The sequence below is a fragment of the Vidua chalybeata genome, chromosome Z (assembly GCF_026979565.1).
Source record: "Vidua chalybeata isolate OUT-0048 chromosome Z, bVidCha1 merged haplotype, whole genome shotgun sequence".
Lineage (NCBI taxonomy): Eukaryota > Metazoa > Chordata > Aves > Passeriformes > Viduidae > Vidua > Vidua chalybeata.
The window spans coordinates 30798441-30820082 of NC_071570.1; the positions used below are offsets into that span (position 1 = coordinate 30798441).

General features: G+C 35.1%; 1 protein-coding gene across 2 annotated transcripts in view; it reads right to left on the reverse strand.

The window, feature by feature from the left end:
* IPO11 (importin 11) overlaps nt 1-21642 on the reverse strand; it is a 79300-nt gene that overhangs the window by 44727 nt on the left and 12931 nt on the right. For both annotated transcript variants that reach the window (XM_053931543.1, XM_053931544.1), the window contains exons 6-18: nt 18584-18656; nt 14948-15151; nt 13144-13276; nt 12112-12170; nt 11252-11300; nt 10100-10170; nt 8539-8731; nt 7611-7763; nt 7301-7344; nt 6322-6412; nt 4822-4869; nt 4088-4193; nt 1312-1438 (exon numbers count right to left, since the gene is read on the reverse strand). In XM_053931543.1, coding sequence (XP_053787518.1) covers nt 1312-1438; nt 4088-4193; nt 4822-4869; nt 6322-6412; nt 7301-7344; nt 7611-7763; nt 8539-8731; nt 10100-10170; nt 11252-11300; nt 12112-12170; nt 13144-13276; nt 14948-15151; nt 18584-18656 — 1351 coding nt within the window. The remainder of the gene's footprint in view (nt 1-1311; nt 1439-4087; nt 4194-4821; nt 4870-6321; nt 6413-7300; nt 7345-7610; nt 7764-8538; nt 8732-10099; nt 10171-11251; nt 11301-12111; nt 12171-13143; nt 13277-14947; nt 15152-18583; nt 18657-21642) is intronic.

Sequence of the window (21642 nt, forward strand, 5' to 3'; positions counted from 1 at the left end):
GCTTAAGCAGTTTAGCAACCAATGCCATTTATCATATGCATAGCATGTAACTTTAATGCCTAAATAACCACAGAATCACAGAATCATTATGGCTGTAAAAGACCTTTAAGATATCTAGTCCAGCCACCAAACCAGCACCACCATCACTAAACCATTTCCCAACTGCCATATCCACATATTATTAAAATATCCAGGTGACTCCACCTGTTCCAATGCTTGACAACTCTTTTGGTGAAGAAATTTTTCCTTATGTCCAGCCTGAACCTCACTTGGTGCAGCCCGAGGCCAGTTTGTCATGTCCTGTCACTGGTTGCCTGGGAGAAGAGACTGAACACACCTGGCCACAATCTCTGTTCCACCACTTGTAGGGAGTGATAAGGTCACCCCTGAGCCTCCTTTTCTCCAGGATAAACACCCCCAGCTCTCTCAGCTGCTCCTCACAGGACTTGTGCTCTAAACCCTGCCCCAGCTCCACTGCCCTTCTCTGGACTCACTCCAGCTCCTCAATGTCCCTTCTGAACTGAGAGGCCCAGAACTGAACACAGCACTCAAGGTGTGGCCTCACCAGTGCCCAGCACAGGGGGACAATCCCTGTCCTGGTCCTGCTGGTCACACCATTGCTGATCCAGGCCAGGCTGCCATTGGCCTTCTTGGCCACCTGGGCACACCCTGGCTCATGTTCAGCTGCTGTCACCAGCACCCCCAGGTCCTATGCAGCCACTCTGCCCTGGCCTGTGGAGCTGCCTGGGGCTGTTGTGACTGAAGGGCAGGACCCAGCACTGGGCCTTGTTGAACCTCACACCATTGGCCTCAGCCCATGATCCAGCCTGCCCAGATCCCTCTGCAGAGCCTTCCTGCCCTCCAGCACATCAGCACTCCCACCCAGCTTGGCGTCACCTGCAAATTCACTTGATCAATGCTGTATAGTAAAGGAACAGAATAACTCAGTTCTAGCTACACAAGGTATATCCCTCAGTTTATAAATCACTTTCAGACTAAGCTGACTAAGGCATTTCATAATTTTATTCTGGTACAAACCAGATTGTTGCTCTTGGAATTGATTTTTCCCACCAAAGTCATCACATATTGAACATCTTCAGGCCTCATTTAGTATCTTTGACATTACTGTTTGGTATCGCCACAATTAAACATCACCACATCTTCCCAATGGTTTACCTTTTGCAAGGCACAACAGACTTTAAGGCATGGTGTTATGAAATTCTCAATCCCGCGTACACAAAGTGAGGTATTTCTGTTTCATCTGTGATTACAACAAATGTGTAGTCCAAAATATTAGTTATTTATGCTTACCACTAAGTCACGGTCTTGAAGCAAGTTACGAATTGCTTCATATAAAACAGGTCTCAAGTCTGATTTGAATTTTACAGAAATCCACTGTCCAATCAGCCATATTACTCGTCGGCGTATAGGTTTATACCTTTAAAAGTAGGAGGAAAAAAATTGCACTCATTAACTCATTACACCAGTTGTTATAGAATAGTTTGATGAAAAAGAAATCCAAGAATCATTATGAAAATGTTATTGCCCAAAACAATTAAAAGACTTAGTTTTTCAAGATCAACTTTAGTGCAAAAACTGAACTTTCCATTAGAATTCTTCACAATAAGGCTCAGGAAAAACCAGCTTAGTCTGAAAAAGATAATTTTCATCCTAAATGACTAAATGTTGAATGGTCATTTTTGAGGTCCTGCTTTTTCTACATTCACTATTTCTGGGAAAAGCTTAGCCTTTTTTTTTTATTTTTTTTCAAAAGATTAGCTTTTACAAAAAGAGCGCACAGTGACTGAGCATAGGTCCACCACTAAGCCTGGTGGACCTAAAGCTCACACAGGAAAAGTGACCATATTCCAAAATAAGGCAACCTCTGCTGCATTAGTCATAGGACAGTACCTTTAAGCAGTCTGGACTGCATCAGGTATTCAAGTCAATAGTACTTTACTTTCTCTCTCAAGAGGAAATGTTGCTTTACAAATGAATAATTGAAAAAAAAAGTATTCCGTAACATACTTTTAATGTTATAGAGAAGTTTCTCATGAATCAGTACAAAACTAAGCATCATGGCAAGTGATAAATTTGGCAGTGCACTATTTCTAAAAATCTATAACTTTTTTTATTAATTTCATATTTATTCTATTATTGTGCTCATGGTGGATGGGCTTACTATCATCAGGTTATGAAACATTCAGAGAAAACAAAACATTGCAAACTCCACACTCACTGCTGACAACATATAGGTTTGTGTTTCCAAACATCAAGCACTTCTGAACAAGCATACTAGTAACCATGGGACATTCTGTGGGACAGCAGAAGATATCCTCCAACCCACTTTATCTGAACTGCAAACATATTCCCATAGCTGCTCTTAAAACAGTACTCCATTCAAGCCACTAACACTGCCTATTGCCATGGTGGTCTCCAATGATGAAGGCAGTAAAAGCAATTAAAGTAAACAGGGCTTCAAAATTCCAGACAACTTCTACTGCAAGCTTCTGTCTCCACAGGAACTTCTTCCTGGGGTATCACAAATGCCAACCAAATGGTTAAATCAGGTGTCTTCCTGACTGTAATATAACTGTATCAACAACACAAAACTTGTCAGTTTTACTTATGCTACATGGCTGAATAACATAAAAATGCCATAGCCAGCATGGGCTTCTAAGATCATGGCAGCTTTAATTAGAGACTGCTGCTGGAGGTCCACAACAGCAAATGAACAATGTTACACAAGATCTCCCATTTTTTCCTTTCTTCTGACATTTAGCCTAATCATTAGGGTACTTGGCAACTTGCAAATAGTAAGTGAAATCTTAGTTAAAAAAACAGCCTAATGAGAAGAATAAAAGCATTAGGAGACAGCAAGTAAACAACTGTGGTAATCATTCTCTGACACTAACATAAGGTTATACATCCAAAAATAAATAATTTTTTTCAAAGTTTATTGTAGTAGAAAAAAGCATTTTATATTTTAAGTTCCACTCTACAGGAAACTGAACTCTCTTTGTAAATAGAGCATTTGGAAATAAAAGAGCTGAGTAGAGACCCATTATGGAAAATAATTTACAATTTATAGTAGTTCCTAAGGGTATAAGGAAACAAATAAGTTTGTTTCACATAAAACGTGCCAGGGGTAAGATGAATTGCAAATGTGGAAGAAAAACATAGTAACAGTCTTCAAAGGACATTTGGGTCACTGCTGATGAGTTTGTTGAGAAAAATAGGACATACTTATTTAGAGTCAACGGCTGATTTGAACTTGTCTGGTAAGGATTAGCATGCACAATAGTGGTCACTGTTCTTCCCCTGGGGAGCGAGCTTGACAGAAAGGGAGGAACAGTGTCTTCCATATAGTTACAAAGAGCAACAGCTCAGTCTGTATGTACTGAGATGCCAAAAACAATCTTTCAAGATAGCCCATGATATCCACTGAACAATAGGAGGTAGTCGTGTGAAGGCCATGCAAGTGAGGGTGACCTTAGTGAGAAGGAAATACCCAGCAGATGGACTGTATAAAACTCTTCACGTAGAAGAAGGTGCAATCATCCACACTTTACAACACAACCCAAACCCTTATTTCCCCTCTTTATTGCAGCAAAATTAACTGAACAGAATTATAGAGGGCTTGTATTTAAACTTAAAGAGAAGAACAAATCACTGCCTTGGCTAAACTACTGTCTAACAGAGACGATTTCCACAGACTTCAGCTGGACTTTGCCTAGAGGACTCCCAAGGTCTCTGGAGGTCTAAATATAATTTTTAAAACAAGCAAAGGTGGTTATCCTGAGAAGGTTTAGTCAACTCTAATGTATGCAGGAAGACAGACAATGTAGTTCTACAGAACCCTGAAGGATTCACCACACAGTAATTTAAGCATGAACTGTCACGAACACTGTCACCTCTGTGACTGTTATCAGTTATCTGTATGCATTTCATACCTCTCCTCATTTAGTGGATGTGTTTCAAGGTTGAGTATTTTGCAGCTTGGCAATTATTAGGCATTATATCTTATCAGATTTGTATCAACAGTTTGTATTTAAATTAAGAAGGCATAACAAATCAAAGTGCTTACCTGTCATGAGAAACCTGTAGTTCTGCTAATAGCTGATTTTTAAACCATTGATCAAAATCCACACTATCAAACAGTTCATAAGCAGCCAGTCCAACTGCATTATACACTGGGGAAAAAGAATAGTTATGCTTATTATTTACATCAATATTTCTTTTTAATATTAAATAATCAGATTAACTTAATATTCAAACCACATTTTCGTAACCTGAACATAAATAAAACAAAACCAAAGCATACCTTTCTTTAGAAAGTGTTATCTGATCATGGTGAAAGAACTCTGGTGCAAATTATTAGTAAAAGGAAGACATTACAGAAGATATGTTAGATTCTCAAAAATAGCTAGAAGCCAAAAGAACAACGAGGATCTTATTCTATCATCAAGGATGGTTCCATAAGAAACAATTATTTTCTTTTGCCATAAAATCTCCTCACTTGTAAAATAGAGTATTTCTATTTTCTTCAGAAAATACTGAAAGTAATTTACTTGGCACAGCAGAAAGAACAGGACAGTAAAAGAGATTGCTTGTTGCAGAAGAAAAGCCAAAAAGCAGTGTATTTTTACAAAAACATTTTCAAAACTGAAGGCCAACATCAGTGAAAGGAGAATTAGGATTTAGGTTCCACTTTCCAGATGACTTTGAATTCTTGCAAATTTTTCATGCAATTTTTAAGAAGTAAAACACATGCACAAAAATGGCTCTGTTACTTCTAAGATAAAGTAAAACTTAATTTACCGGCATCTTTAATCAGTATAGCATTGGTATTTTCCACGTTGGTAGGTCCTACAAGCCAAAGTTAATAAATAAAAAAGTGTCACTAAAACAAGGAATGAAAGCAACTTTGCATTTAAATGCTTTAAGAAAGAAAGACATGCATTAGGACTGCTTTCACTGCTTTTATTCAATCTACAAGTTCAGTCATTTCAGTTTTGATACCTTGTTCAGTGACTATATCAAAATCAAATCTCTGCTTTCACAGCCTATTTCTGACTTACTTCTTTGGAGACGAACATTTTTACTAACAACATATACATAAGTCAGAAGCAAGTATTTTAAATGAAAATACTCAAAACCTGCAAATTGCAGCCAACTGTTAACAACATAGTACTACATCCAAAAAGGTCCTAGTCCTAGTTCCTTGATTTTTTTATGTTTGTGTGCCTAAAAGTAAATATTTTCTGTAATTCTAAGAATTCTTCATATCATCTAGAATTTCAACAGTAAATCTCAATTTGAAAACATGAAGAGCAGAAGAAAACTGCTATGGGCCCCAGGAGAATTAAAAACATGCAGATGTACCTTTAGCATGATAGTATTAAATTATATAATTTTTGGAAAAAAATACTTTAACTGTCAACTCTATTATAAGGAATCATTTACTACACCCCATATTACAGCACCACAAGCCATCCCAAAACCAATGTACACAAAATACTTTATGAACAGATTTTGTGAAGTCAGAAACCACTCTCAAAAAATGAGTATTTATTTTATTTTAATAGAATGTAATGATCCTTTCTGATAAGCTCGAATACAAAATATTATAACGCAACTAAGACAGCTGGGGGAAACAAACTAAGCTGAACTGATGGGAAAAAAAAGCACTCGCACTTATTATCTTTGCTGGCCATTATAAAACTTAGGTTGGGGGCAAAGAATCATAAGGTAAAACAAAGAAAATATGAATCACTCCTCAACCTATGAATAATTCAGTCTTCATACAGAAAACCCATAAATTTTTAAAGCAGATTCTTCAGATTTGGAAAGTCAGCTAGAATCTATAAAATGACAGCATAACTTAAACTTTTTCTTTTAAAATTTTTTCTCCCCCCAAGATTTTGGCAGAGACACAGCATGAACTGCCTTGCAACATTTGAACAGGAAGTTCCCAACTAAAAACAACCAAAGACTTCATTAAGCTAGTGGATCACTCCCAAGAAAGCCTGAAACCGCATAAAATTAGAAATGCCATAACATTTGTCAACCATCTAGAATAGTTACAATGAAAACCAAAGACCCTTTGGGACTTCCTCCTCCTAGATACACAATGCATTCCATTATAATAGGTTTAAAAATAATTTTTGAATATTAATATGCCTTTTCAAAAATACAGAGAGAAAGCACTATATAAAATTAGATATTACAAGGTCAAATTATCAAATACTTGACAAGAGTATGTTATGAATGTAAACAATTCTAAATTATATACTTCCCTTATTTTTTTCAGTGACTTACCTTGCAGACTGTGAACCATTTCTAAAAGAACTGGGGTAAGAGTCTGATTATATTCATGAAAAATATCAATAAAAAGGACTTCTGTGCATGGCTGAAAAATTAAAAGATCTGGTTAGAATCTATTAAAATAAAGGCAATTAAAATACTTTTTATGCTAAAATTTTAAGTGCTGAATACCTCACACTGAAAGTCACAATTCAAAAAACAATATATAGTAGCAAAATTAATATTGTAAGAAATACCACTCTTTCTACTATACATTATGCTTAAAGCTAGAAGAGCTTGATGGTTTCATCTGTATCACCCAGTTCTGTGGCAGAAGAACAATGAATCTGTGGAGTGAAACAGCTGGTGCTCCGCTGCCAGTGACCACTCTGTAGATATGTCATAGCGTTTGTGTACTGGCTTAGTGGCTCTAGGCCAGGGACTTGGACAGAACACCATTTTATGACTGGAATATACTATATGCACCACGCTGGGTTTTTTAGTTTTAAAATAAAAGTAATCCAGCAAATTAACTCTCTGCAAAACAAACCACAACAGTTACAATTGGGGGATACACTACAACAGCATATTTCTGATCTGAACTAAATCAACTAATATAGTAACTAATTAATGAATATAATTAACTAATAAAGATGTATCTGGAACTTCCTTCACTTGTCATGTCTACTAACAAACTCATATGTGATTACATTAGTTATCAGTTTAAAGAAGAGACAACTTCTGCTGGCTTTAACCAGATGCTACATAATTCAGATGCTGAAGCAAACTCCTTTTCCCTCCCTCCTAAAACATGAAGTGCATAGATTCCCATGTATTTCAGCAAGTTTGAATACTGAAAAAAGAACAAAGTTAAATTTTACTAATTCTGAAGAAACATAAGGATTCTTTTTCGAGTATTATCTATCTTGGTTACAAACTATCAAGAGTTGCATTCAGGAATGTTTAATGAGTTTCTTTCAAATTGAACACTTACTCTGAGACTGTACTTCCAAGAATCTCCTCCAGTCTCTTCTACAGCTATTATTTCACAAAGAAAAGAAAAAAGCATTATTTCAACTCTGGTTCAAACAAAGTTTAGTGTTAGGTTAAGAGGGTATCATAGACTACTGAGAAATCTTTTATTACAAAAAGAATGTCTAGAAGGAGTATTTGTCCATATAAGAAGACTGTAGGAAATAAAATGGCCAATACTGCAGTAAGCAATTTGTAGAGACAATGTGGATATAAAGCACTTATACAAGTATCTAATTACACTACTACCAACTATATAGCATGTTTCTTACTGAAGCTTTCTGGATCCTCTTCCCACATGGTCAATTCTTCCTTTGTCAGCAGGAAATAGTGAGTGACTAATCTCCTACATATTTCCATTAGTGTTGGGTATGTGAAAAAAGCTGTCTTTATCTTATGTGCTTCAAGAGTTTCAGGACTGCTGTCTGAAATAAAACAAAGATTTCAGATACAATTAAGTGGCTTAAGGATCAAAGACTCGTCTAGTCAATCAATATAAGATTCTTATCCTCTGAGAAAAACAAAAAAAACATTTTCATGGCAGACTTTAACTGACTTTCAGCTGGTAAGGCAGGTTTTTAAGCAAGTAATCTATTCTGACACATACCAGTATGCATATAAAACTTTTTTTTCAAATTCATAGAGAATGCTAATTGCTATCTAGTCACTGCCACATGCAAAACTAATGTGAAAGGCTGAGGTTTTTTTTAATTCACACATACAGCACTGTATAAAGTTTCAAAAGGAAACAGTCCTACAAAGCAAAACATATGAACTCCTTTATATTCAACTGCATCTCCAATCCACTGTGTTTCTGTATTACATTGTATTGATATTAGTTAATTACAGAAAATATACCATTTTATCAAACATCTCTCATGGGAAAGATGCAACAAACTAGCTGATGAAAATAAACCAAACCCTACACCTCAGTACTTTTTAAAATTCATTCAATGGAAACTAAAACAACCAAAAAAGAAAATATATTTGTGTTCCTTTTGCATTTCAAATTCTTTTGGAATGTCATTATCTATATACATTAATACTTTAAAATTTAAAATAACAATTATCAATATAGAGGTAGAACCCTACATATTTCAATAATTATTAAAACATTAATGAAGGAGTTTACCTGTTGCAAATAGCTAGCAAAATGTTTCTCAAGACATAAAAAATTATTTTAGTAAATAGTGACATTACCTTCAATATTTTTGGATGGTTTGTATGCATAATTTTTTACAATCATCTTAATGAGATTCATGCATTGTACAATAAACTGCTCAAATACAACTCCTTCACCAGCTTCTGTGAAAACATAGCTGACAGAGAACTCCAGTGATCTCTGAATCAAAGCAGTGAATGAGAAAGGATGTTGATCCAGGAAGTCCAAAAGCTTAAAAAAAAGGAAGTAGAAATAGAAAAATCAAAACACTTTTAGTGAAGTCCTATTAAATACTTTAGTAAACTAATTATCAAAAACACCTGCCAATTTATAGAAAACTATAGAAAACTGAACATGGACAGGAAATTAGGAAGAGATCAGTATCAACTGTTAATGAAGCATTATTTAACGGCAAAATTCTTGGTTTTGGTTTGAAATTACTTTTTTTTTTAAGTATAAGGAAGAATACCAATTCTTAAAAAAGAAAAAAAAAAGGACTAGCTTACTAGTAGTAAATAAAATATATCAGCCATACTTAAAACAGTGACTATTTTAGCAGATAATTCATCCCTATTAGAATCAATGTAAGCAAAAGAGGTATGAGGCCTATATAACTTCTCCACACCAACACTACCCATGCAGTACAACAACTTGCTTCCTCAACTTAGCTTTTCCAATTAGTGATCTAAAACACACTGGTGGATTCCTTTCATCTCCTTTAGTACTGCAAAAATGCCTAAACCTATATTCTTGCATGTGAATTTGTATAGGTGATAGATTACCTATTAATCAAATTGACTTTCTCTTCAGATCTGTGAAAAAAGATGCACATCTGCAATCTAAGTACTATGACAAGACCAAAAATAATGTGTCAGAGCATCTTCAGCTCAATTTTGGTGAAGCTGATAGGTGCTCTTTACTTCTGATAACAAGGCTGAATATTTAATACACACCCCTGGCCTCTAGACAGAACTTGAAAACAATGGGAACTGTAGGTTTTGTAACTTTATAAAAATAAAAAAGGACAAAAAAAAAAAAAAAAACAGACCAAGTGTCTACGTTAAAATTATCTTCAATACCAAGTGCATTTAACACTTGCATAGAATCAGCTGACAAGTCCAAATGTATTAGACAATACGAGCCTCAGAGGGCAAGAATATGTTGTTAATTTTCTCTTGATTAATTAGTGTGGCCTGTAATTCCACAGAACTAACAGTGATCTAACCACCTATAAAAGGTAAGATTTTCTTCAGGTAAAGATCTTCTTTATTCCTTAATACCATTACCACTGTTTAACCAATGTTTCCTTTAAACTCTACTTTAAACAAATTCTAGTTAAATAATTTACTTACGGAATGTACTTAATTTTGTTTGAGCTAAGAAAATGTACTCTTCACTGCTACAACTTACATCAGCATGAGTAAACAGACACCCTTTTCTTCAAAAATACATTTCATAACAAAGAAGTTTTAAGTTACAGTACCTTCCACTTCTTTGAAAGGTCTGAAACAGATTCACTTTAAGCACATATGTGTCTGGATGGGGACTGCTCCTCCAGAAGTACAAACTATGCAGTAACTGAAAGGAGATTTTACTTACCACTTTAGTGAACAGAATTATGGTCTTTTCTAGACGATCTCTGCATATGCTTTCTGCTCTTATACTTTTACCTGGTAAATCAGACATTTCACAACTATAATTTTTTAGACTTCCATATTCTTTCTCGATAGCTATGTTTTAAATAATCAACAATGGAGAAGAACTTATTTTTAATGCAGTTAAGAGATTAAGTTAACCCTGAAGAAAGTTCTAAGGCAAAATAAACTCCAAATCAAATTCAAGGTAATGACTGAGAATAGAAAATCTTAAACTGTTTCTCTCGACTGTAGTGAAATTCACTGCACTTGATCAGGCTATAAAAATTGTGACATCATTACAGAAAATTCAATGATAAAAGGCATTTAAAATAATGCAAGCAAATGGTAGTATAGTCAAAAAAAAAACCAGACAAAACTGTTATTAAAAAAAGAAAAACCAGAAAGTGCCATATTGAAAGCATACAGGCAGAAACACAATATAATAAATGTAAACACTAATCCTATAAGGTAGTTGTATCTGCTTTTGCAAAACAATCTATTGATTAGAAAAGTGGAAATGGGAAGGTTCAGCTCAGTTCTTGTCTTAGGACACAGAAACCCGTAAAGTCCTCATATTCTAGGGGACTACAATAAACACTAGACTTCAGTACGGGATGGCCTTCAATTACTCCTATTCAAACTCTGCACCTTTCTTGTCAAAATTGAAAAAAGAGCCAGAAGGAGCCTGACTGTACTATAGTGAAAGTGGCAAATGGAGGCAGTTTCCATCTCTTCTAAAAATGAGGCCCAAAGCCCCAGTCAGCCCTGTCACCAAAGTACAGGCTCTTGAACCCAGGAACTTCACCAAAATATCGAAATTACATATAACTTATTTCAAAAAAATTCTTCCTATTCAGTTTAGATATCTATTCTCATAAAAAGTGTTGTTGAAATATGACACCAAATACAATTTTGATGTGATTTTTTACCCTGTTGATACAAAAAGACACTTCTACTGAACTCTTCTTTGATAGTTTCAGCAGCATTTAAAGAAATAGTGTCAATTTCCACAAAAATACCTTGCAATGATCATTGATGATGAACTAGCCTGTATATTTTCATCCAGCTTCTAATGTTTAACAATGAATACAAAGAAAAATACTCAGATACTTACTACACTCCAGAAACTGTTTCAGCCGTTCAAATACAGCATGTAGAAAACCCTGAAAAATAAACATGTCTTTGAAAGATGAAATTTATTCTGCACTGTATTATGAGAACTCAGTTATGTCAGACTGAAGTCAGTTCAGATGTCCTACCAGCTCAGACATGACCTCGCAACTTTTAAGTGAATTCTTTGATTATTTTGAACAAACAATTTTCTCAATAAATTAACAATTAGCTAGCAAGCAGATTGCATAGGTAATCCAAACTGACCTTATTAGTACTACATAAACATGTCCTGAAGGAAGGACAGGTAACTACAGACATTTCCTTTAAAATATGCTTATCTAGTTCTACTCTGTTCTCAGCTTCCTAGTGTAGGCTGTAGGTACTAAATTCCTCCAGCAAAACAGGCAGCAATGGAGGTTAAGGAAGGTGCTTGAGTTTCTTTGTCTGACCCCACCTCTCCATGTGCTGCAGAACACAGGCTTTTATCTCAACCAAACAAATGTGATAGAACACATTAGCATGGCATCATATTCATTACTTAAAAAATTGGCTTTAACTGGCACGAGGAGAGCACATGTAAGACATCTTTCAGTAAGCAACAAGTGTGACCATCATGTGGTGTGTAAATTGGAAAAGATGTCTTTTCTTTTTTTAAACATTATGCCATTAGTGCCATACTGTTAGGAATCTATCTAGGATTTGAGAGCTCTTGACTGATGGGAGGACAACTTTGACAGAATGTTGCTTCATCTTCCTTTGCATAATACAAACATATGCCTGTCAATGATTTTCTAACCTAGCTCTAATAACACCTGAAATCATCACAAATGTTTTCTAATCTAGAACCAGAAACACACTTACCATCACCTCTGCATTCCAATGAGGTTCTACAAAGCCATGGACCGTTAGTTTCCGAAGCACTAGGAAAAGAAATTACGTTTTTTGTAGCTATTTCTTAGCTATTTATTAGCTAATAGCTATTTATTAGCTCTTGTTTCAACAAATTTCAGAACACAATTACAATTCCACTTGCCATGCCTTTCTTTCAGCTCAAGACTTTAAAAAATACACATAATTTTAGGTCCTGGATGCCTCATCCATACCTAACATTCACCTTGATGAAATTACTTTAAAACATATCTTGTGTAAAATAATGAAGAGAACTTTTAAGAATTACTCAATCAGGAAGAATTTTGCCAAAACTCTAAGCATTCAACTCCTGAAAGATCCTGCAGTAGTAGGAAAAGGGCCAAGTAGAGGTAAGGCCCATAAACCACTTGTAAATTCTCTCAGGTTTATCACTGCCTGTAACCCAGCAAAAGCTGCACGCTACATCTTCTGAAACAATTTAGGACATGTATTATTTACATTGCAAGAATTGCATACAAAAATCTCAGTTGTTAAAAGCAGCAAAGTAGTCAGGATATACATTTACTCCACTCATAAGCCTTTCAGCATAAACCTAAGACATAAACTAACTGCTAAGGCTAGCATTTCACTGGACACAGGGTGAACTTAATGGAATGAAACTTGTAGCTCAGCTTCTTCAATTAAGTGCTGAAGACATGCAAACACACATAAGAACACACATAAGAAAACATCCTGTTATGCCACCCACTTTCCAACTTCCTAGACATTGACTTCTTACAATATGCTCAGTTGACTGCACAGTTTCTCTCATACTGAGAAACAAGACCACTCTCCCCCCATTCTGCATGAGCAATCATCCTTCTGCCTTGCTAACAGTACAGGTAACCAAAAATACAGTTATTCCCAATGGGAATGGCTTTGGAGCCATTGGAGAATGGGAACTATTTACCAAAGAACTTCTACACATTCCCTGTACAGAAAGTTATTTGATTCCTTATACTTAACATCATTCTGTATTATTACCTTTCAATGACAACAAGGTCCTTTCTAGTGAATTTGCAGCTGCAGCTTCATCCCCTGTACAAATCTGTTGTAGGAATGTATCTGTATGGTGATTCCACAAGGAACATGCAAAGCTATAAATACTAGATGTAAGCTGCAAAAGGAAGATGAAGAATATATTTTGTTTCCTGAATTTTGCTATACCATAATAAATCCCCAAATATTAAAGACTAGTTTAGACTATTAAAATATTTAATTCAGCTTATTGTATGTATCACAGACCACAATGTTTAATTTGCTTCTTTGTTGTAATGAGTTGTACTAACCTTAAGACATTTTCCAGAAAAATACCTTCCCTTAATTTGAAGATGTTATGATGGACTCACTGGTTTCCCTGACTGCTTGGGTCTATGACGCTCACCTTAAAGAAAACTATTTAGGCCTCCTTTCTTACCTGATTTTCAGTAAATACAACTGCTGGTGCATAATATGGTATGACGCTTCAAAAAATTATCAGCTTTCCTCATCACCTCTTCTCACACAATGACAAGCTGTCCATTTTACAGTTAAACTAATGTCTGAAACAGCTTACTCTGGGACACAGCAGTTACAGGTGCAATATTATTAAACAATGCTTACTCCAAAACTATCTTTACTTTGTTGATAGCTGCAAATACTGACACTTTCCCTCATTTTTTTTAAATACAGAATGACAAATAGTTTCTAATGAGATATAAGTGAACAAATGTCAAACTTAAGTCACATTACAGTTGATACACAGTGCTTAACTGATAAAGATATCTGAATTACAAACAGAAGATTAAGGTTTTCTCACTCAGTTATGGTAGCAATTGACAGCTGCATAATTACAGAAATTTGCATTTAGTCTGCTACACTTTATATCAATGGAGTCAGAAGCACATGACTTTATCTAGTTGCTTTGACTTAGTAAAGATTAGTAAAGGTCCTATTTACAAATCAGTCTTCAATGCCTCAGACTCCTGATGGCTAAAAGTTCATTTTATTGATTACATAAACAGAAATTTCTACACAGACAAGTAGGTAAACATCCATAAACAATCTTCATTTCAGGTGCTCACTCTTTCCTTTAAAATGAAGGAATAAACTAAAATTTCAAGAATTCCAGAGTACCACATTTGGAAAAAATGTTTAACTCACTAAATTCAGTTAACTGCACTACATCGTTGCCCAACTCCAAATGGGGGTTGGAGATGCATGGCCTACAGCCAAAGTACATCTGTGTTCTAATCAGTAGATTTTTACAGTGGAGAATGTAAGCTGAATGACATGAGATTTGGCACTTGTGTTCACATCTTGCCTTTAATTCACCTGAAGAGATGGCCTGGAAAAATCTCAAACACATTCATGCTGATGATAAAAACTAAAATATGGTAGTATGGAAATCTAAACCCTAGTATTTCTTAAAAACTATACCGATTTAAAAAATCAGAACATGCTTCCAAAAAAACTCCATAAATTCCTAGAAAAATAAGATCATATACATCATACGTCTGATATGCAGATATTGTTCTGTAGATGAAGCTCTGCTTCTTTACATAAATTCAGATAACAATGTTCAAGCTGTATCCAAAATTAACAAAGATCTCAAACATCTCACCCAGAAACTGACTTCCAGTTACTCCATAGTACCCAGATACCCACAACATAAGAGCACTTCTGTTCCAAGGGCAGACATTTAAGTCCACAGACATGCCATTAATGCCCTGACAGCTAAACTCAGGAAGAAGCAAGCATGTACAATACACAGTTTGCATGCTCTACATTACTGCATCACATTACTTACATCATAGAAAAGCTTCCTATCTGCAGCAAGCCGTTTGGATGCCAGGGTCTTCGTAACATGGTAAAACGTAAGTAGAGCCCTGTGTTGTTGAAGATCATCCTGCACCTTCACAGATTCTACAAGAGTGGGTATAAGTTCTGGCCATTGTCTTGGGCAGTCCACTCTGGCAACTTTAGCAATCAATACAGAGATCTGAGTTGCTATCTGCAAAAAAACCCACAGACACCACTAAGTCAAAGAGCATTTAGGAAATGAATAATGATGAGATCCACAGCCAAATAAAACCTGAACCAAAAAAAAAAACAAAACCAAAAAAAACCCCAAAAAAACCAACCAACCAAACAAACAAAAAAAACAACCAAAAAAACCCCCAAAAAAAACCAAAAAAACCAAAAAAACAAAAAAAAAAAAAAAAAAAAACAAACAAAAAACTAGAATGGATTGATAGATTTTTGTCTGCTTTTTCTCAAGCTGGTTTAAGTTTGCTGAATGCAAATAAATGTGGAGAAAAAGTTTATGTTTGTAGCAAGTATTACATAAAATACTAAATACCTTGCTTAAATTTTACATGAAGACCAGTAACTGTATTTATTCTAGAAATCACATAAATGAAGAAACAAATATCTGGAAACCACTTTTTACTTAGTGATTTTTCTATCACTTTCTATGAGCATACACTACTGAATACATATTACCTATAATTCTGCTCTACCTAACTTTTCAACGGAGCCCCTGGAAGAAATATGTATAAGCCTAAGCCCCATCCCAGTAACTGAGACTGAGACTCTCTCTCGCTCCAGTTCTTCAGAACCACAGGCCAGGTGCACCTGCACTACTTATATCATCTGACTTTGGATGCTGGGCCCAAATCCCATTGACAACAGTCTTGCCAGCAGCTGGAACCTGGTCCTTGGAGCACACATGCATGATGAACTGAGTGAGATTACACAGTAAGACAGGTAAGGGATGCAATCAGAACACATGCAGCAGTCATCAGGCACAGGGTTTGTTCAGACACAGGTACACATCACCCATGATTTATGCATGACTGGCCCTTCTCATGCCCTCTTTCTGTCTATTCCACACTTGGCTGCTGTGCAACTCCCTTCCCCTAAACATTCCTTAGCATATTTTGTATGGTCACTCAAAGCCCTACCTCAAATACCCAAAAATTTCATATTCTTATTTTCCCTGTTCCTATCCCATTCCAATTGAAAAGGTCTTTGACTGGATTAGTGAAGCAGACACTCTCTCCTTCAGCACTCTAGAACAACCACACTTCCAGTCGGGGGAAGAAGTCACCTTCTTAGGCTACCAGAAGGAATCCAAGTAATTTACAGGAATAAGAAGAATAGAGCAATGCCTCTCTACTGGTGCCTCATCTGTTTCATCTGGAATCTGACAACCCCACCATGTTTTCCACAATATTTATTTCTACCATGCTGCTTAGTGAGAGGATTGCTTCAGGAAAATGATGTCAAAATTCACAAGGAAGAGCTGGGAGTCCTAATTATTACAGTATCAAATTAGGTCAATTGACATAACGGGAGAGCAAATAAAGTCTTCTTCCTATGTGATACAAGAAGCAACCTCTCGGGAAGGCCAAAAGCACTTTTATCTTGAGAACTGGCATTTTAAATGGGGAGAAAGAAAAAAAGAATTTGCTGTCATACATTTGAGTAACTACTTTGTTCCACTGTTCTCTCCATATGCTAAATATCTTCAGAGGGCATGGAAATTATGCTTTTAGCAGATGGTATGTTCTCTTTTTCTTCTACACATCCCCTGGAAGTCAAGTCGTATCATCACATCTCCATACTATGCCTATTTCTCATTTTGTGTTGTTTTTCTTTCTATACAAGAGTCAATTTTTTCTGCCTTCAGAGATGCAAAAAGCATAAGAAGAGAGTAACTGTGTTATGAACTGTCTGTGACTGGAAAAGTGCAGTTATCAGGAACACAGGATATCAAAACTCAGACATATCAACCAGGCTGGGAACTAAACAAGATTCCTCGGAAAAAACACCTCAGGATACCTACAAGATAGATTGGGGAACAAGGGGAAAAAAACGGGATATGGACTCTGTAAACATATTTCTATATCGCACAAAATTGTTTGGACAATTATTTAGACTGCTGCAATATAAACAAATAATCTCCACATCTTAAAAAATGACATCCCAAAAAACAAATCAAAACATGAAGCCACTACTTTTTAAAATGTCAGTTAAAAAGGTTCCAATCTCAACTGCAACTACAGTCAGAGAACTCCAGAACTGTTCATCAGCAGTGGCATTCTTAACTACAAAAAACACTATGCTATCATCCTAGCAGGCAAACTGATGAAATACTAATGAGTGTATGGAAAAAAGTATTGATAAAAAGTTTTGTTTTGCAAACAATATAGTTAATATAGAAAGTTTCATAGTTAATTTACCTATTTACATGTGCAAAAAAAACTATACAAACTTCAAAATTAAATATTTGATAAATTATATTCTACCTAGTAGAAGTATAAATGACACACACTATGGTTCAGCTTGACATGCTTCATAGTTCTTTTTAGTTAAAATACAGAAACAAATAATATTTGTCATATTGTTTACATTGAAACTATACCTGCAGAACAAATTTTAAAACACTTTATATATGCTTTTTTAAAAATTGCATTTGCAATGAAAAATTTTAACTCTAGTCAAAATTGTCATTTCACAATGGACTTCTACAAAGACTAAATTACCCTAATTTTGATAAAATGCTCTAATCCTAGAAGTTGCATTAATCCTGTAAAGAAATCCCAAAAAGTTAAAACAGAACTGTCTGCAGAACAGAAGTTTATTCACAATGCCTTTTTTTTTTTAATCTTAACCTCATGCCTATAATTTTTGTATTTCCTTCACAAAGTTTTCTAAGATCCAGCTCAAACTATTAGCAAATACTTCCTTGCAGAATCTTATACTTACATGATGAAGAAGTTAGCAAAAGTAAGATTGATTCATCTAGTATGGGCATATTCTGTGCCCCTAACATTAGTTCTGTACTCAATGTAATAAGAAATTGTTATTCTAATGAAAATAACTGCTTACAATTAGTCATTTTATGTAAGAAAAGACACTATCACAGTGAAGCTTTATTAAGCTTATTTAAATTCACTAAAATGCTGTAACTAGACATGTGACAGCAGTACTGCTTAGGTGGGTGTATGCAGCAGCAATCTCAAGAGCTCATTCCTGCTCTGCCACTGCCACACTTCTTTGCATGGCCACACTGGGAGTCAGGTAAGAGAACAGACACAGCCTAAAAAACCAGAAATCACGCAGGAAAGGTTATCTTTCAGCTACATCCATTCCCTGAACCATTTCACCAAATGGCTGCATAAACAGCAAGGGACAACAAACTGCCACTGCAATGCCGAAAGAAACGAACCACAGAGACAAAACATTGTTTCCAACCAAAGTGGTTCTATAATTCAATGAGTTATGATCTATGGTGAAAGATCTCACTTCAAGATCTCTCTGCAAAGCAACATGTAAACTGCAACTTTATTATTATAATTAAGTACTTTGTAAAGAAAGAAACCAAGATATCTATCAATACAAGCATTTCTTGGGAGAGTAATAAACAATCACCACTAACCTGATTCACTGGCTCATTAAAGTTGGTGATAAGTCCAGCACGCAATGTAGTCTTTTCTTCTTCAGAAAGAGCACTGCCAGGATATATTTATTAAAATATTATTTCTTCTCAATTAAAAAATTACTATAAATTAATTTGTAACTATCAAAAACACTATCAAAACTAACAAAAGAACATCCTTTGTTCTTCCACTATTCCAAGTATCTTTAAAAAGAGAGGGAACAGTGAAAAAAATACTTATAGCATTTTAGTCTCATGTTCTGAGACCTGCAGTGACCTTTTTAAAGATAAATGGCAAGAGTTGAGAGAGTGAGATACACAGATATATAATGAAAAATCACAAAACTGTACAAAATACAAATGGATTGCTCAGAGACAATTGTAATATAGTTATTTTTGACAGAATTGAGGATTTGCACATGAATTTCCCCATGTACACTAATGGACAATGGCCAATAATTGTTCAGAATAATGCAATCACCATATGAGATGACAGCTCTTTTTGTAAAAGCAGTAAGTCTTTCCTATTATAAATACTTTTCTATAAGAAAGTAATATATTTACACTTACAAGTACAGATCCACTTAAAAATACAGATCCTTTGAAAATTATAGCTTTGTGTGAAAAGTATGTTGATACATTCTCCATAAAATGCAGGGAAAAATAATAAGCAGAGCAAATTCTAAACCATAAAGGTAAATTTTCATTCAAGAGCAGCATTGTGGTATCTTAATTTTAAGTGACTTCTATCAGTTTAAGACTACAAGTTACAGTATTATATTACTCCTGTATTACTTCAGATTTTATATAATTCATGCAATTTTCTTATTATTTCCAGGCAGGAAATACAACACACTGCTTTAAAAAAGGTTTTGTTGGTATTTATAGATTATGTTATCAGGGAAAAAGAAAACCAAAACCAAACTAAACAAAAAACCCCAACAAATTTTCATTTACTGATAGCACCTAGAAAGCTGTTTCTTCTCCATAAAAAGCCTCTAAGTCATCATACAAGGTTGTTCAGATGGAAGTTTCACCCAACATTGCAATGGATTAGAAGCATGCAAGCAGCATATCTCAGTGAAGACTACTGGCTGGAAATTAAGATTAAACACACCAACACAACCACCTCCTCTTATCTGACCTCAGGCATAGATATTAACCAACTAGTTTTATATATTGATGTTTAAAATTATATCTAAAGCTCCCTAAAGCACAGGTTTTACACTAATCTAGACAAATGCTAAATATTAATCTCAAAATAATAAAAAAATAGAGGCAGGAATTGCCATAAGAACAAACATCTGCAAAAATGTTCTAGTTTTAACTTTCCCTTCACCCCTGCACAAAATACAAGTACTCACTATTTCCCAGATAAAACTTATTATTTGAAGTATAGTACAAAAGGGGGGCCATTCATTGTTTCACTGGTGACTCAGAACTGTACACTAGGTCTTATTTTCCAAGACAATTGTAGCATTCAGGAGCCACAATTTTATTTTTTGTATTTTAAATCAAGACATCAGCTGTAAGATTATTTCCACAAAAAATTAAATTATCCCTAAAAATATTTTGGTTAAAATTTACAGAGATTTCTGCAACAGTAAAAGCTTTTCTGCATGTAACAATCTAAAGCCATGAGATGACATTCCAGGAAAATAAATTTTGAGGGCTTTTCTTTTATAATATGAAAATGCAGTATATAATTTCCATATATGCAGGCATCCTCTAAGTGGTTTCTAAAACTTGAAAGCTCTTATTAATAAAATTTTAAAATCTATTCTCAATTAAATGTAGATTGTATAATATCTCACTTTCAGAGACAACAGAAAGCACCTAAAACCTGGTTTGTAAAGAAAAAAATACCCCATTTTACTATATTACTTCACTTGCTTTGTTTCTGGGATCACAAAACCCCTGGCTTTAAACATTTTTTCATAATTATAATTATATTAAATTTATAATTTGCACAGTCTAAGAGCAGCAAGAACTCAGTTCATTACTTACTGTAAATAAAAATGCTGTAATTAAGCTTTTGCCATTGCAGACAAAACAAAGGAAAGAAAAGAACCAGATTCATGAGGATGAATGCCTCAAAGACACAAGCTTGTGATAAGCAAAACTGGAAAAGAATCATGAAAAAAAAAATCTAAGAAATCAATGCTGATTCAAGTGTCACACAGCAGTACTGTGTGACAGAGCTCCTAAGGGTTTGCCGGACTGTGGGTGGATGAATTCAGCGTTTAAACAACACGAGAGTGACATCTGCTGGAGAAGAGGGACACCCTCAGCCCCTGAAGGAGACACAGACTGGCACCACTGCCCTCAGCCTCCCTTAATGCCTTGCAAGAAAGTCAATTCCATAATTCCATCTATAAAAGTTATAGGCAGGTGAGAAGTTAGGAAGAATGTGCCTCACTCAGGCAGTTACTTCCCTTCAGCATTGAATTATATGTGCCTAAAAATTAAAACAACTTCATCTACATATGAACTTCTCAGTGCTATCTACTATGCTGTAGCCTTTCAAAATTTGCAAGTTCAGCATTACTTTGATCTTTCTCTGTGTTTGTGGTAAGGAGAAATATGGATCCAAATACTTGAAAAATTATTTTCAAGCTTTTTTTAGAAAAGCCTGGTATTTTGCATTTGGATTTCTGGCTTATGAGAAGTTATCACACAAGTGAAAACAGATTTGAAAAGTATTGTTAAAGTATTGTACCATGTTGCTAACATGGTACTCAAGAGAACAAAATCCACAAGAAACAGGATACAAAAGTAATTCTGTAAAATCAAAAACACATTCAACCCTTGAAATCAAGACAAACCATTTCTGAAGAAAATAAAAACACATACAAAATCATTCTGTGAGACCAGCTTTTCAGGAGGCTGCCAACAATTTCAAAAGAAGAGGCCAAATTATGCCTGAAAAGAGGCTATGACAACTCCCAGCTCTTCGCCACAGCTATATGAAAAGCTGCCTGAAAAAGCAGGAGGGAGGAAGTTCGTAGGCTCATCTTCTAAATCATTCTCACTGGAAAATGCAGTTTTAAGCCTGATCT